At 47.5% G+C, this 17,258-nt stretch overlaps 1 protein-coding gene across 25 annotated transcripts in view; it reads left to right on the top strand.

Annotated features, from left to right (window-relative positions):
- DYSF (dysferlin) overlaps positions 1-17,258 on the top strand; it is a 229,155-nt gene that overhangs the window by 43,833 nt on the left and 168,064 nt on the right. For all 25 annotated transcript variants that reach the window (XM_040458557.1, XM_040458576.1, XM_040458578.1 and 22 more), the window contains exon 4: positions 7,266-7,371. In XM_040458557.1, the coding sequence (XP_040314491.1) occupies positions 7,266-7,371 (106 nt within the window). The remainder of the gene's footprint in view (positions 1-7,265; positions 7,372-17,258) is intronic.

Raw genomic sequence — 17,258 nt, 5'->3', positions numbered from 1 at the left:
CAGTGCAAGAGGGTTCCCGTTTCTCCACATCCTCGCCAGCATCTATAGTCTCCTGATTTGTTCATTTTGGCCACTCTGACTGGCGTGAGGTGATATCTGAGTGTGGTTTTGATTTGTATTTCCCTGATAAGGAGCGACGCTGAACATCTTTTCATGTGCCTGTTGGCCATCCGGATGTCTTCTTTAGAGAAGTGTCTATTCATGTTTTCTGCCCATTTCTTCACTGGGTTATTTGTTTTTCGGGTGTGGAGTTTGGTGAGCTCTTTATAGATTTTGGATACTAGCCCTTTGTCCGATATGTCATTTGCAAATATCTTTTCCCATTCTGTCAGTTGCCTTTTAGTTTTGTTGATTGTTTCCTTTGTAGTGTAGAAGCTTTTTATCTTCATGAGGTTCCAATAGTTCATTTTTGCTTTTAATTCCCTTGCCTTTGGGGATGTGTCAAGTAAGAAATTGCTACGGCTGAGGTCAGAGAGGTCTTTTCCTGCTTTCTCCTCTAGGGTCACCAGCCTTCTTTAATCTGGAACATTTCCCACAGCCTTCGTCTTTTACAACAACTTACATTTTTGAATAATATAATACACCAGTTTTTTGTTAATTGAATGTTCTTCATTTGAAGTTTGTCTCATGTTTTTCTCATGGTTAGATTTGTTACTAATTTCTGGCCAGAGTACTTTGTGGGTGTGTTGATCTGTCTCAGGTTCTAGAAGCACAAGATGTCCCTCATTGGAGATGTTCATTTTGACCACTTGTCAAGGTGGTGTCTGATTTTTCCATTGCATATTTACTGCTTTTTCCCCCCTTTGAAGTCTCATTTTTTTAAATATATTTTTTCTTTATTTTATTTTAATTTTTTTTTAACGTTTATTTATTTTTGAGACAGAGAGAGACAGAGCATGAACAGGGGAGGGTCAGAGAGAGGGAGACACAGAATCCGAAACAGGCTCCAGGCTCCGAGCTGTCAGCACAGAGCCCGACACGGGGCTCGAACCCACGGACCGCGAAATCATGACCCCAGCCGAAGTCGGCAGCCCAACCGACTGAGCCACCCAGGCACCCCTCTTTATTTTATTTTAGAGAGAGTGAGCAAGCGAGCAGGGGAGAGGGGCAGAAGGAGAGAGAGAGAATCTCAAGCAAGTCCACACTTAGCATGGAGCCCAATGTGGATCTTGATCCCACAACCCTGTCTCAAAGAGTCAGATATTCAACTGACTAATCCACCCAGGTGCCACCCTCCTCCTGAAGTCTTTTAAGAGACACGTTTAGACCCTGCAAATATCCTGTGCCTCATCAAAATGTGCCCCTAAATTTAGCGTCCACAGAAAAAGGCCTGAGGTTTTTAAATGAAATTATTTAGATTTCTCTGTGTTTCATTAGAATAAACTCACTTGGCCACTTTAATTTATAGCCTCCCACTTAGGGCTCAGATTTGGAGGCCATTACCCTCTAGTTCTTCTCCCATCTCTGATAGGATAGTAGCCTCACTGGGTGATGAGTCTGGGAACTAGTTCCTTTTCCTTGGAGGAAAAATGTGTGCCCTGTCAATGTGTAAACTACCTGGACCTCTCCCTCCTCCCCCGTGCCAATTCCTGACTTCTCTTTCAGTCTGTGGGATGGCAGCAGTGATTTCAGCCCTCGCATTTCTCCTGCCCCCACATTCCAATGGCTCCAGAACATAGCACTGCCAAGAGGGATGGCCAGGTCTGGGGAGGAAAACAGAGACCTGTTTCTATTAGTAGGCTGCAGGGGGCGGGGGGCGGGGGGAGATGGGGACGTGGGGGGGTGGGTATTCCTTCCCATCTGCCAGTTTCTGCACACACTCAGAGCTGGCTCTCAGGCAGCTGGTGCAGGACCCCCAGGCCCCTCCTTGCCTCATATGACCTCTGCTGAATCCTGTCTGCCACAAGTGGCCACTGGTTGGTATCAGTGCCAGTGCCAGTGCTCCTGAGCACCTGGCATCGCTGGTTTCGTGTAGGCCTCTGGGCCCTAGAGTCTGTGCCTCAGTCTTGACCTCTGGATGTGGTGGGTCTCCCTGAGGGTCTGGGCCCTCTTCCCCTAGGCCTCCTGAATAAAGCCACCTCTCCTCCAACTCTATGGAAGAATGAATGAAGAGTGGCCATAAGGGTTTCCTATGATCAATCCTGAGACCCAGCCTACCTCCCCAGGAAGTCCGACCTCCCCAGGCTGGCCTCCTAGAGCAGTTCTGTGCTGCCCACTCTGGGGCAGCCTGCTCCTTACGGGTGGGGACAGGCAGCTGGCTGTGCTGCCTCCAGCCTCTCCTCCTAGAGGAGTGGGGGCTTGTGAAGCCACCCAGTTCCTCCAAAGGACTGGTTCCAAGGCCTATGACAGGGGTGGGAGGTGGGGGCATTTCAAGGTCCAGAAAGATATTAAGGGAGGAAATAACAAGCAGTCCCTCCTGGCCCAGGTCTCCCTGCCTCCGGAGGTGCCTGGGCTGGCAGGGGTGGGGCCGGCACTTCCCTCTGCATTTCCTCCCATTGTTCCTGCCCCACTTCCGGGAATTCTCCGTGGGGCGGAGGGTTGGCTGGCCTGGTGCCAGAAAGGGAGACCTTGGAGGCCAGGCCTTGCTCTTGCAGCAGGCTCCAGGTCTCCCTTCCAGCAGCATGTCTGCACCACCAAGCCTGCCACCCCCTCCGCTCCCACTGTCCGCTCTGCCTTTCCCTTTCCCAGGTGACCCCTCAGGGATGTGGGGACCTGAGTTCTAGGGCAGGCTCTGTCATCCACCTGCTGAAGCCAGTCTGTCTGCTCTGCTGCCCGGAGGGAAGTGTGACTCTGATGCCATGGATTCACAGGTCTTTTACACCGACTGTCTTGTCTTTTTTGACATTGCCTGGGTCCAGATGTAACCCAACTAACTAACATGAGTTTGCTCCTCAGTGAGTCACATATAGAAATTGCAGCTGGTAGAGTTGTTGCACAAAGGAAACTTTCTTTGCAGCAAATAAAGATCATGGGGAATAACTTCCAAAGCCATGACTTCCCTAGCAAGGGGTGAATGGGTTCCTTCTATTTAAAATCTTTAGACAGGGCATGAGGACAGTCATGCACCTTAAGGAAATATGCCTGTACTTACATTGTATGTTATGTAAATGAGGTTTGTGCTCCTCCTCAGGCAGAGATTTTAGTATTATAATGAGGTAAAGGTAACTGTTAGTCACTCCATGGCTCACTCTATGGTTCATCCGCGCAGTGTAAGTGGAGAGTTAAACTCGACCTGGTCTGGGTAGTCTGGGCTACTGGAACTCTTCATCAGGGCGGTCATTATTGTTTGAGGGGTAGTTTTGGTTTCCATCATGGGATGCTATGCCAGTGGGGTCTTTTTCCTGAGTTAAGAGACAAGCTGGAAAGAAGAGCTTATAGAAAAATGTGGGACAAAGGTCATAGGGTACAAGCAGGCGAGCAGTAAAGAGCAGGTCTCGGGTTCTACCTGGTGACACTGAGGACACTTCAGTCAACACACTGGTGACAAGTGCCTTCCCCATGCTGGCCCTATAGGATGGAGACACTCCAGGAGCCCCTGCTTACGCTGTGGTACAAGCCTGCTCCATGCTGCAAAAGAATATAACACACACCAGTCCAAATTCTAGAAAATGTGACTCCTGGCATCACGAGGAATGAATAGTAGTGAACGTCTCTCTCTTTAGCCCTTTCTTTAAAGAAATGTCAGAAAAATATTACAAAATTCCGCACAAATCAGGCTATTGCCTTGCTGGCGAAGGAACCTGTAAGGTGACCGACAGTCCACTGGTCCCAAGAATAATGGAGCTCAAGTGATTTTATTGTCTAGAAACTTATGTAAGTGGCAGTTAATTAATTAGTAATTAATTACTTTTATCGTGGTAAAATATACATAACAAAACTTACCATTTTAACTATTTTAAGTGCACAGCTCAGTGGCATTAAGCACATTCACACTGTTGTGCGACCATCACCACCATCTGTGTCCAGAACTTTTTCATCACCCCAAACTGAAGCCGTACCCACTAAATAATAACTCCCCATTCCCTCTACCCTCCTGGTAACCTCTATTTTATTTTCTTTCTTCAAAAACTTGCTTATTCTAGGAACTTCATGTAAATGGAATCATACCGTATATATCTTTTTGTATCTGGCCTATTTCACTTAGTATAATGTCTCCAAGGTTCATCCATGTTGTCGCAGGTGCCAGAATTTCTTTCCTTTTTTGTTTGTAATTTTTTTAATGTTTATGTATTTTTGAGAGAGACAGACACAGAGTGGGAGTGGGGGAGGGTCAGAGAGAGAGGAAGACACAGAATCCGAAGCAGGCTCCAGGCTCTGAGCTGAGAGCCCGATGTGGGGCTCGAATTCACGAATGGTGAGATCAGACCTGAGCCGAAGTTGGACACTTAACCGACTGAGCCACCCAGGCGCCCCCAGAATTCCTTTCCTTTTTTAAGGCTTAATAATATTTAATTGTATGCATGCTTTTAATTAATTAATTTTATTTTAATTTTTATTGCATTTTATTTATTCATTCATCTGTTTATTCATCTGTTGATAGATACTTGGGTTGCTTTCATTTTTTGGCGATTGTGAATAATGCTGTTATGAACATGGGTATACAAATATCTCTTTGACTTCCTGATTTCAATTCTTTGAATAGATAACCCAGAAATGGACTTGCTGGATTCTGTGGTTTGATCCATTTTTCCTTTCCCTTTTTTTCATTCCCACCAACAAGACACAAGGATTCCAGTTTCTCCGCATCCTCACCTACCTTTGTTGTTTGCTTTTTTTTTTTCCCGACAGTGGCCATCCTAATGAATGTGAGGTAGTATCTCATTGTGAGCAGTTTTTTGTCTTTTTATGAATATTTTATTTTATTTTGTAAATTTAAATTTTAATTAACATACAGTGGAATATTGGTTTCAGCAGTAGAATTCAGCGATTCGTCACTTACATACAACACCCAGTGCTCATCACAAGTGCCCTTCTTAGTACCCATCACCCATCTAGCCCATCTCTCACCCACGTCCCTCCATCACCCGTCAATTTGTTCTCTATTGTTAAGAGTCTCTAGTGGTTTGTTTCCCTCTCTTTTCTTTCCCATAGCCCCCTTTCCCATATGTGCATCTGCTTTGTTTCTTAAATTCCACATTTAAGTGAAATCATATGGTATTTGTTTTCTCTGATTGACTTTATTTTGCTTAGCATAACACATTCTAGCTCCTTTTGTCATTGCAAATGGCAAAATTTCATGATTTTTGACGGCTGAGTAATATTCCATTATATATATGTATATATATGTATGTGTGTATATATATTATATATATAGTATATGTATATGATGTATATAATATATATTATGTAATATATATATATCATATCTTCTTTATCCATTCAACAGTGGATGGACATTTGGGCTCTCTCCATAGTTTGGCTATTGTTGATAATGCTGCTATAAATGTTGGGGCATAGGTACCTCTCTGAATCTGTATTTTTGGGTAAATCTGTATTATGGGTAGATACCTAATAGTGCAATTACTGGATCATAGGGTAGTTCTACTGGATCATAGGAGCCTCCATACTGTTCTCTAGAGTGGCTGCACCGGTTTGCATTCCCACCAGCAGTGCAAGAGGGTTCCCCTTTCTCTGCGTCTTTGCCAACATTTGATGTTTCTTGTGTTGTTAATTTTAGCCATTCTGACAGGTGTGAGGTGGCATCTCATCGTGGTTTTGATTTGTGTTTCCCTGATGCTGAGTGATGCTGAGCATCTTTTCATGTGTCTGTTAGCCATCTGGATGTCTTCTTTGGGAAAATGTTTATTCATATCTTCTGCCCATTTCCTAACTGGGTTATTTGTATTTTGGGTGTTGAGTTTGGTAAGTTCTTTATAGATTTTGGATACTAACCCTTTATCAGATATGTTGTTTGCAAATATCTTCTCTCATTCCATAGGCTGCCTTTTAGTTTTGTTGATTATTTCCCTTGCTGTGCAGAAGCTTTTTATCTTGAAGTCCCAATAGTTCATGTTTGCTCGTTTCCCTTGCCTTTGGAGACGTGTCTAGTAAGAAGTTGCTGTGGCCAAAGTCAAAGAGGTTGCTGCCTGTGTTCTCCTTTAGGATTTTGATGGCTTCCTGTGTGAGCAACCAGTTTTAAAAATCAGCTATTTAGGTCAAGATAGAAATTTTATCTCAATAAAGCTTCATAAAACCTGTATTCATAAAAACCTATATTCTAATCAGTTGTTACAGACATAAAAACCTATATTCTAATCAGTTGTTACAGACACTAGAAAAGAAGGAAGGCCCCAAATAATAGGTGTGCTGTTTATTCATCAGGGAAAAAAAATTAAGAAGCAAATGATGAGAGCACTCCTGTGGCTTTTCGTTGTTCACACCCTGACAGCAATATGCAGGAAGCACACAGAAGTCTGATGCGACATCAGGCGACAGTTCTGATAGACACGGGCCACTTGCTGTTCCTGATTTCCGGCCACCGCTACAGAGATGCAGAATGCAGTTTGCCCATTTCTTAGCTTAGGGAACACACACATTTTCCTTGGCACTCTTTGAAGGATCCCTTAACTGATTGTCACTCAATCATCTACTCTTTCCAAGAGCCCGTACATTTATGGGACTCCCACCCCTCAGTCAGAGGTGCTGCCTTAGGTGTATGTGGTGTGACAGTCCTGGGCCTCTCTTGGGAGTGGGACATGTCCACCCTGGCCCAATTTGCTTTTCTCCCTGTCTCTGAAGACAGGAAAGACTGTTTTTCATTTATGATCATTGCTGGCCGAGGCCTGGGAAAGCGATATAGATGGCCAGTGTAGATGGAGGTTAGAGGGGCTACTGCACCTTCAGAGCAACGCAGGTGTGATGGCTTTCAGGAGACACGGGTCTGGTGGATTGTTGAGGTGTGATGGGCAAGACAGCCCTTATATGGGAGTGTCCAGGCAGACAGGGGTGATGGGGCGAGGCCTCTGGGGAGAGGCAGAAAGGGGTCAAAGTTGACCTTGGGAGAAGGTGTCTCTCATCTGTGTGCAGGGAGAGGGGCCTGGCCCTCCTCGGATGGTACATGGGGTGGCTGGGGGCAGGGTGCTAGGGAGCATTAAGGGGTCCTAAGGGACTGTGGTGTTCTAGGCAGATCAGCTTTGCCTGCAGGGTGTTTGTTTGTGGGGTACGGTGGTAGGGTCAGGGGTGGGGTGGGGGTGGGGGTGGTCTGTTGGGAGAAGAGTCAGGCACATTAGGCTAATTCTTTACATTCTACTTTTCTCTCCATTTAGGTTCTTGGGGGAAGCCAACATCCCACTCCGGGAGGTCCTTGCCACCCCCAGTCTGTCTGCGAGCTTCAATGCTCCCCTGCTGGACACCAAGAAGCAGCCCACAGGGGTAAGTGCTCACTGGGTCTTTGCATCAGGCTAGTGTCTGCTCTGAGAACTTGCCTTTCTGACCCAAGTGGTGTTTCATAGCCCAGCTACCAGCAACCAGGCCAGGCCCTCCCTGGCTAGAGCTTAGGGTGCTGGGGAAAGGAACTGGCATGGAAGAGGTGGGAAGGGGACGGGAGGGAATCCTGGCCCCACCTGCTGGGCTCAAGTCAGCCTTGTTTCACACCAGCTTTGCCTGTCCCCTGGGTCCCCTCCTGCTCTGGAGGGAGGCACAGTCACCTCCTGGGACTGGTTTTCCACTAGAAACCTGATGTCTCCCCAAGCTTCCTGGGCAGCCTTGGTTATGGCTCCCCCAATCTCCTTGGCAGCTCTCCCTCACCACCCAGCCCCCTTCTCTGGATCTGGAATATCTGAGTCATCTGGGTCACAGATCACAAGGGAAGGGGGACAGACATTTCCCTCCCCTGCCCACAAGGACCTGTCAGACCCTCTTCCTTTCCTCCATTGTCCTTCCTGCCCCTCCCCCAGCCTTTCCAGTGCTTTCCCAGTCCTAGCAGACAATTTCCAGCTCTCATCTCTGGCTTCCCGTTATTTTTAGGGAGCTAAATATATGCTGCAGGGTTCTTTCTTCCTGGTCAGTAGAATTCCTGACCTTCCCTCTGGGTCAGCTCCACCTCCCAGGATGCACTGGGGGACTATCCGTTTGGAAATACTTCCTCCCAGTGAGGCCCTGGGGATTCTGGGCTGAGTTCTCTTAGACACAGTGGGGCTACCTTGTGTGTGTGTGTGTGAAGGGGGGAGGCTCTTGGCTGGCTTGGTGAGTCAGGAAGTGGCCAATCTGGGCAGAACTCTGATTGGAACTACTACTGGGTACTGAGAGCTGGGGAAAGAGAGTGACTGACTGAAGTCACATAGTGAATCCATGTCCAAAAAGGGACAAATTACAGGGTGGCACATCTTTTAAACTGTCAGGAGTGGAAGAGACTTGAATGGATTCCTGGTCCACTGTGCTTCTGATGCTGGAATTTCTTCCCGAGGCATCGTACTTAGGCCAATGTTGGCTGGATGCTTCCCTGATGAGAGATGTTACTTCCCAGGAGAATCCATCCCTTTCTCAGATAGTGCTTATGGGCAGAACGTTTGGGTTTAGTGCAGTGATCACTCGTAAGTTTGTAACCTCTTTAAGAGCTTTCCAGGTGAAATCTGAAACCAGCTCCCTTTCAAGGAAGGCAGGGAGAGAGCAAAGAAAGAGGCAGGGCACTCCAGACTGGTAGGCAGCCGGTTTAGTAAGCAGGGAACTTACCTATGAGGCTTGTCTGGGGCAACAGCAAGATAAGTAGATATCTGCACCCATCCACCAAATCTCAAAAGTTTGTATAGAGATCATAACTGGGTTCAGTCATGGATACCATCCAGATAGTCTCAATGCCATGTCACTAGCTCAAGACTATGCCTGGAGCAGTCTTTGGGAGCAAGGATGGCAAGCAGAACTTACATTCCAAGGATGGTAGAGGGGGTGAGGAGCCTCTAATTGTCTAGGTTTAGCTCATGGGTCAACTGGTGGGCGTGTCCTCTGATAATCTCCTTCAGTATCACTGAGCCTGTCTCCATCACCTCTTGATCCCCCCTTGTCCTCCATCTGAATTCTCCAGTCTAGTCATGCAATCTAAGGGTTCTAGCACCAATTTCCAATGTGTGTATGTGGGTTTTCCCCCCACACCACCAAGCAATTCTCTGACACCAGCTGGGTGTCCTACAATTCAACTCAGTTCTGACACTGTCTATCCAGAGACAGCACTGGGTTAGGGGCTTAGTCCTGCAAGACCTTCCCTTCCCCTTCCTTGCCAATCTCAAGTCCAGTCTCTAGGCGGAATGTTCTTATGACCCCCTCCTTGGGTTTGATTAATTTGGTAGAGTGGCTTACAGAACTCAGAGAAATATTTTATTTACTAGATTACTGGTTATTATCCAACCTGGAAGCTCTCCAATCCCTGTCCTTTGGGTTTTTATGGAGACTTCATTGGCAACTGAACTCATTCACCAGCCGTGGAGGTGGTGGGGCTGAAAGTTCTACAACCTTCTAATTGCAAGGTTGGCTCCAATAGCGACCAGATCCAATCCTTAGGTGATTTCCATTAGCACAACAAAAGACACATTTATGGTTCTTATCGCTTAGGAAATGCCAAGGAGTTCCCAAAAGGACCTCTGTGCCAGAATCAGGGACAATGACCAAATATACATATATACACACATATATTTGTAATTAGAAATCACAGTATCACATCCACATAGACAAGAAGGACTCCAAGCACTTCTGGATTCTGAGGAGGACCACGGCTTTCTCTACAGGTGTAGAGCACTAATGGATGAACTGTACGTAGCTGGTGAAGGAGATACTTTGAGTCAAGGATCTGCTTGGAGCTTCTCCAACAAACCTCAGGGCTGGGCTGCACTTTGTTGTGTATTGAGCCCCTCTTTTAGAGTTCCTCTAAAACTTCTTTTAGACCCAATCTCAACAGGGGGTGCCCCCCCCCCAACATCAACTCAATTCTGATACCATCTACCCAGAGACAGTATCAGATTCCACAAATTAAGGATTCAGTCCTACAAGTAGTGTGCCTCCACCTTCTGCTTTAGATGCCAGTCACAAGCCCCAGGCTGTCTCCTGTGCTTCTGACCAACAAGCTACAGATTGGAAGTTCCAGTGACCTTCTCCTTAGGTTTGATTAATTTGCTAGAGCAGCTTACAGAACTCAGAAAAACACTTACTAACATTTACGAGTTTATTAAAAGATTTGATAAAGGATATGAATCAATAGCTGGATAAAGAGATACATAGGGCGAGGTCCTGAACAAAGGAACTTTCTGTCCTTGTGAAGCAGGGGGCCCTGTTCAGTGGCATATGGAAGCATTCTGGTTCCCTAAACATAGGATCTCTCTGAAAAAAGAGACCAAAAAACTTGAGTTTTTTTTTTTTTTTTAAATTTTTTTTTTTTTTTTACGTTTATTTATTTTTGGGACAGAGAGAGACAGAGCATGAACGGGCGAGGGGCAGAGAGAGAGGGAGACACAGAATCGGAAACAGGCTCCAGGCTCCGAGCCATCAGCCCAGAGCTTGACGCGGGGCTCGAACTCACAGACCGCGAGATCGTGACCTGGCTGAAGTCGGACGCTTAACCGACTGCGCCACCCAGGCGCCCCAAAACTTGAGTTTTTAATGGAGGCTTCATTGTTATCATGATTGACTAAGTCATTGGCCATTGACTGATTCAACTGCCAACTCCTCTTCCCTTCCCAGAGGTTGGGAGGGATGGGACTGAAAGTTCCAACTCTCTAATCACATGGTTGGTCCTCCTGGCAACCAGCTCCCACCCATGAGTGGGGTCCAAAAGTCCCCTTCATTAATAATAAGACACCCATTTTATCTTTATGGCTCTGAAGTGTTTTCAGGAACTGTGGATGAAGACCAAATATATCTGAGAAGTGTATTTTGGTCACCTGAATGACCAAATATGTATTTCTTTTAAATCATTAAATCACAGCCCCTGGTACCTCCAACCAGGGTTTTTAGCTTCCTGGATGTGCTGCTAAAACACCTCTCCACTCTTGCTCTCTGTGCATCCATGACTGGTGTTTCCTGAAAGTTCTCCTGCATTTGTGCCTCTCCAGGCTCAGAGGCCCATCCAGCCCCTGAGACACAGCTTTTCATACCTGGACCCTGTCCATGGGGCTGAGCCAGGTTGGTGACCATCCCTGGATGTCTCACCTCTTCTCCTCTGGTTCTTTGTTTCTGCGCTGTTTGCGCTTCATGCTCACCAGCTGGGAACCTACTGCCTTCTCCTTTCTGGGTTGGGGCTCCTGTCTGACTGCAGAGATTGCCAATTCTTCATAGACCATGTCTTCAAGGGTGGGGTGTGAAAGCCAGAAGGTGATGGATGAGAGAGGAGGTCTAAGCCCTGCATGGTTTAGCCCCCACTTGAGCACAGGCTAGGGGAGGTGGGGCCAGGAGGCAGCTCTGGCCAGTGGAGACTATCCGAGTCCATTTTCTAGTGCCTGTGATAGTGCTAAGTCACAGGGCAGCCCAGGCAGGGGCCCCAGGCCCCAAGACCGTCTGAGCTGGGGCTTCCCACTTTGGGACCTGGGGATGGTTGCAAATGGAGCAGGAGGCACAGAGAACTGAGGTTGTTCTCAGAAGGGACAGGGAGCCCTGTCAGAAGCTCAGGATTCTACTAGCTATTTACTGAGGCAGATTTCTGGGCTGGGCCTAATGGGCAGAGCATGTCAGGCGTACCCAACTGAGTTTAGCTCAGATTGTCAAAGCAACCTGCTGAGGGAGTGATAGGAGTGAAGACAGGGTGCGGGATCCTTGGAAAACCTTGGAAAGACTGAGAGGAGGAGGAAGGCTGGGACAGGTTGTGAAATCCTGCTGCAGGCTGGCCTATAGACTACATTTACCCAAATCCCTTCAGATGTGGCACACTGCACTGTGTGCCATGAGAAGATACCACATCTGTCCTCAGACAGGTTCTAGACTGAAGGGGAAAACACTATCCCTGTCCTGGGGGAGCCTCCAGGCCTATGGTGGTTCTGGACACACATGGAGGAAAGAAGCAACGTACTCACAAATTTCCTTTGAGAGCAGCTTGCTAATGAGCGTGTGGACACAGCATGAAAACTGTGGGTATTACCTCAGTCTTTTTTTTTTTTTTAAGTTTATGTATTTTGAGAGAGAGGGGGAGAGAGAGAGAGAGAACGAGGGGCAGAGAGAGAGAGGGAGAGAGACAGAATCCCAAGCAGGCTCCACACCATCAGCACAGAGCCTGATGTGGGGCTTGAACTCACGAACCACGAGATCATGACCTGAGTGAAACCAAGAGTCTGATGCTTAACTGACTGAGCCTTCCAGGCTTCGGTCTTCACAACGAGAGGCAGATCCGAAAATGAAACCTGCTGGGTGACAAGGAAACATGAACCCCAGTGGTGTGGTGGGTTGGGAGCCCGGAGGGCACTGTGTGTGTTGGGAGCAGGAACTGGTGGCGAGTGGATGCACAGCTCTGGTGGGTCCCTGAGTTTCTTTTAAGCAGTTTGAAGATGCTGCCAACCATTCCTGCCTCAGTCACGGCCACATCTTACCCGCCCCCCCCCCCCAGCTTCTTAGGTGTTTTCTCAGGGAAAGGTAATAAATAAGACCGTGACACATATGGGGATTTCCTATCCACTCATGCAGTGTGTGTCGGGGGAGGTGGGAGTGGGCTGGTCTAGGGTTTGGTCGCGCTAATCAGTGTGAAGAGAGCCGGGGCTTAGGAAGCAGGCAGTAAGCAATGGACTGAGCTTGGTGGGGTGGGCGAAGGACCCCAGAGCTGGGCCGCATAACCTGGAGGAGGATCTGATGAGGTTGTCCTCTGCCTTTGTCTTTGGTTTCCTAGGCCCTCCTAGCCTGGTGACCAGACAGGACCCTCTAGAGTTCTGTGATATTATTGACTGTGGACCCCAAGATGGCAGACATGGGTGACTGAGGTTACCTGCTCCTCCAGGGCAGCGTGTTCTGGTGGACACATGACTGGCTGATAATGGTCTTGTGACGGGATGACGGTCCAGGGCCGGAGACTTGAACAGGGCTATCAGGTGGGGTACCTTGATGTGGACAGCCCCGGAAGGACTCTAGGCCAAGGTCATTTGGTTTGCGAGAGCGCAGAGCTCACATACATCCTACAGGAGGAAAATCTCAGCTCTGGTTACGTCTGCAGAAGGGGACAGGCAGTGAGGTATGACATCATGGTGAAGGTGGGAGGTCCTGACCATGGGTGGAATCCATAGACATGCCCCTGTGGATCCCCAGTAGAGCTAAAGGCCTCCAGTATTAATCACCTGCAGCTGTGGTTCCCCAGAGTCTGTTCTAGGTCCTGGGCTCCAGGTCATCTGAAGCTTCCAGGGATGCCCCTGTAGTTCCTTGATGGGTAAATAAAAGATGGAGCTGGTTCTGTGCTGGAAGTCTCATTCAAGTGCCTGAATGAGTGACTGGAGTCTCATTCATCCACCAGGATGTTGCCACTTCTTCCAGAGGTTGGTGTGGGGCTCTCAGTGTGGAGGTGCCTGATGCTGCCTGGATGGTCTTCACATTTCGGGGCTGCTGCTCCTTCCTGCTTCTCCTGCAGGGCTGCCCCCTTGCTAAGGTGTTGGCACCCAGGAGAGCAGCAGCTATGCTCCTGCGGGTCCACCTCCTCTCTGACCCAGAGATGGTGTGCAAAGTCTCCAAGGGTGCAGGGAGGGCCTGGTAAGGGGGGCAGGGTTTGAGACGTAAGAAGGGGTATTCTCCAAGGGGGGCAGGGTCTGAGACGTAAGAAGGGGTGTTCTCCAAGGGGATCTGCTCCTAGGGCCGGGGGACCCGAGTCACCAAGTATTAGTAGAGCTGGGGCTGAAAGGCAGCCAAGCTGTGCCCCTTCCAAGGTTTTGCTCCTCTGTCTTCACCACAGTGGGGTAGATTTAATACTGCGACCTGCAGCTCCTCCTGCTCCCCCAATCCTGCTCGCTCTGGTTTCCTTTTCTTTCCAACATACTTTATAATTTACACATCTATTTCACTGACTATGTAATGTCTGTGTCCTCTGCCAAGATGTCAGCTCCATCCATGGAGGCAAGAGCCTTTGCTTTGTTCGTGGAAGTAGTCTAGTATCTTGACGTGTTTGGCCCTTAGCGGGTGCTCCCTATATATTTATGCAGGGGATGAGTAAGCAGAGTAATGAATGAATGGGTCAGGCCAGATACGTCAGGTAGGGCGCCCTCCACCTTTCAGAAAAGTGCCCAACACAGGCTGAGCCAAGCCATTACCCCACACCGGACCAGCCTCATGAGCAGTTAGGCCCTGCACTTGCTTTAATTCTCTGCTGTTGCCATCTTGAAATTCCTAATAAATTTTTAACAAGGGACCATACTTGGGGTGCCTGGGTGGCTCAATCGGTTAAGCATCCGACTCTTGATTTCGGCTTGGGTCATGATCTTACGGTCTGTAAGTTTGAGCCCTGTGTCGGGCTCTATGCTGATGGTGTTGAGCCTGCTTGAGATGCTCTCCCTTTCTCTCTGCCCCTCCCCTGCTCTCTCTCTCTCTCTCTCTCTCAAAAAATAAATAAATACAATAAAAAACAAAAAACAAGGGACCATATTTTCATTTTGCACTTGGCCTGTGGCTGGTCCTAAAGTGGGATTCAGCATGAATGGGTAGGGGGCTTATTTGTCTCTCTGAATGAGATTCCTATGGTTATAGCGGAAGCACGTTTCTCAGGTTTTTAACCTTTTGTTTTAGTTTACTATTTTTTTAAAAAGTTCTTATTTTTTTAACGTTTTTTTTTTTTATTATTTATTATTTTTGGGACAGAGAGAGACAGAGCATGAACGGGGGAGGGGCAGAGAGAGAGGGAGACACAGAATCGGAAACAGGCTCCAGGCTCCGAGCCATCAGCCCAGAGCCCGACGCGGGGCTCGAACTCACGGACCGCGAGATCGTGACCTGGCTGAAGTCGGACGCTTAACCGACTGTGCCACCCAGGCGCCCCTTATTTTTTATTTTGAGAGACAGAGAGAGCGCACGAGGGGCCAGGCACCCCTAACCTTTTATTTTAAAATAATTTAAGTTTTAGAGAAAGGTTGCAAGAATAATACAAAGAGTATATTATTCTAAACCTTTGAGACTAAGTCTCCAACCTCCTGGCCTGTCACCCTGAATTTAGTGTGTATTTTCTCTGATTAAGGACTTTTCCTACGGAACCCACAGCCTGAAGAAACTGAAGAAATTAATGTTGATAACAGCACTGCCACAGACCCCCATTCGAGTTCATGTGTTTTCAACAGTGCTTTGTAACGAGGAGATCCACTTAAGGATTATATGTTGTGTTAGTTGTTTTGTCTTTATTCTTCTTCCATTTGGGAGAATTCTTCAGTCTTTCTTCGACTTCTACAACCCGTGACCTTGACGCTTTTAGGAATAGAGGTCGGTTATCCTGTACAACGTCTCCCAGTGTGGGTCTGTCTGATGTTTTCTTGTGATTAGATTTAGGCTGAGCGTCTTTGGCAGGAAGAGAATACTATGATGCTCTGCTGCCCCCCTAGTATCCCCATTACTGAGCTTTTAACTTTGATCATTTGATTAACATCACATTTACTGGCTTTCTCCATTAATCACCAATCCATTCCCTTTTCTCATAGGTAGGAATTGTGGGCGCCAGGGGGGAATGGGTACCTTGTGACTCTAAATACTCTGATCCTTATCCGATTTTTACCCGGCAGTTTTCACATCCATTGTTACTTCCTTGGTTGGATTAATTATTGCTTGGATGGTTGCCAAATGGTGATATCCTAAATCAATTATTTTTGTCTGCATACATCAGTTTGTATTTCACTGTAAGGAAAAGCTTTCTTCTATTTCTGTGTAGATTAACCTATTCCTATTTTATTCAATGGTTTAATCTGCTACTATATTTATTTTCATATTTAAATTGTCCCAGATTTGGCCAGTGGGAGTCCATGAGACTAGAGTTCTGTGTCCTTTTGACATGTTCCTATCATTCTTTGAGTATTTCCTTGTTTTCTGGCACAAAAAGTTTCCAGGGTCATCTACTTTCCCTGGCCTACTACTAGAATTAGTTACTTTTCCAAAAAGCCCAACTTGCCTTTTGATGAAGTGGGGGAAAGCCCCAGGTTGTTAAAAATACAGATGCCCAGGTCCACCCCTGAGATGCTGACTGAAATCTCCAAGAGTTCTGGGGTGACTGTGAGCGGGTCTGGGCACCGAGGTGGGGCTCCAGAAGCTCTTCTTTCCTCTGGGTTGCCGGAGTTTAGGGCACACGGCTCGCTGCCTGCTCAAGTGGCGACACCTGGTGGTGTTTCACAAGCTTGGACCGCCCTGAGGGCAGTCCCTTGGTTTCAGCACATGAAGGGTCTCATTGCCTTCCCTGGCCTTGCCCTGGGTCTCCGGGGATGCTGGGCTACACTGGCTTCCTTCCTTGATGTTCAGAGCCCCACCCTTCCACTGGTCCTGCCCTCCCTCAGCCTGGCTGCCCCTGCCAAGGCCCCAGTCTGGGAGATTCAAGCCCCAGACCTAGAGAAATGAAGGACCTTCAGCCCTTTCTGTCTCAGGACCAGGATTCCCCCGCCAGGAGTTTCTGGAATCAGTAAAGATGTCTAGTGAATTATGCTGAGCTGTTCAGAGGATATGATGCATTATTAACAATTATGTTTATAATGGATTTGTCAAGGGGCGCCTGGGTGGCTCAGTTGGTTAAGCGTCTGACTTCGGCTCAGGTCACGATCTCACGGTTTGTGAGTTCAAGCCCCACATCAGGCTCTGTTCTGACATCTCAGAGCCTGGAGCCTGCTTTGAATTCTGTGTCTCCCTCTCTCTCTGTCCCTTTCCTGCTCACGCTTTGTCTCTCTCTCTCTCTCTCTCTCAAAAATAAACATTAAAAAAAAAAGGGTTTGGGGCACCTGGGTGGCTCAGTCGGTTAAGCGGCCGACTTCGGCTCAGGTCATGATCTCACGGTACGTGAGTTCGAGCCCCGCGTCGGGCTCTGTGCTGACAGCTCAGAGCCTGGAGCCTGTTTCAGATTCTGTGTCTCCTTCTCTCTGACCCTCCCCCGTTCATGCTCTGTCTCTCTCTGTCTCAAAAATAAATAAACGTTAAAAAAAATTTAAAAAAAAAGGGTTTGTCAACACCTGGGAAATGCTTACTGTCTAGCATAATAAAAGAAAAGCGTTTAAATTTTTTTATTAACTTTTTTTTAATGTTTATTTATTTTTGAGAGACACAGACACAGACAAAATACGAGTGGGGAGGGCAGAGAGAAAAGGAGACACAGAATCTGAAGTAGGCTCCAGGCTCTGAGCTGTCAGCACAGAGCC

The sequence above is a fragment of the Herpailurus yagouaroundi genome, unplaced genomic scaffold (genome assembly GCF_014898765.1).
Source record: "Herpailurus yagouaroundi ecotype Mexico unplaced genomic scaffold, PumYag 221, whole genome shotgun sequence".
Lineage (NCBI taxonomy): Eukaryota > Metazoa > Chordata > Mammalia > Carnivora > Felidae > Herpailurus > Herpailurus yagouaroundi.
Note: the sequence above shows the minus strand (reverse complement) of the source record. Positions and strands in the feature narration are given on the sequence as shown.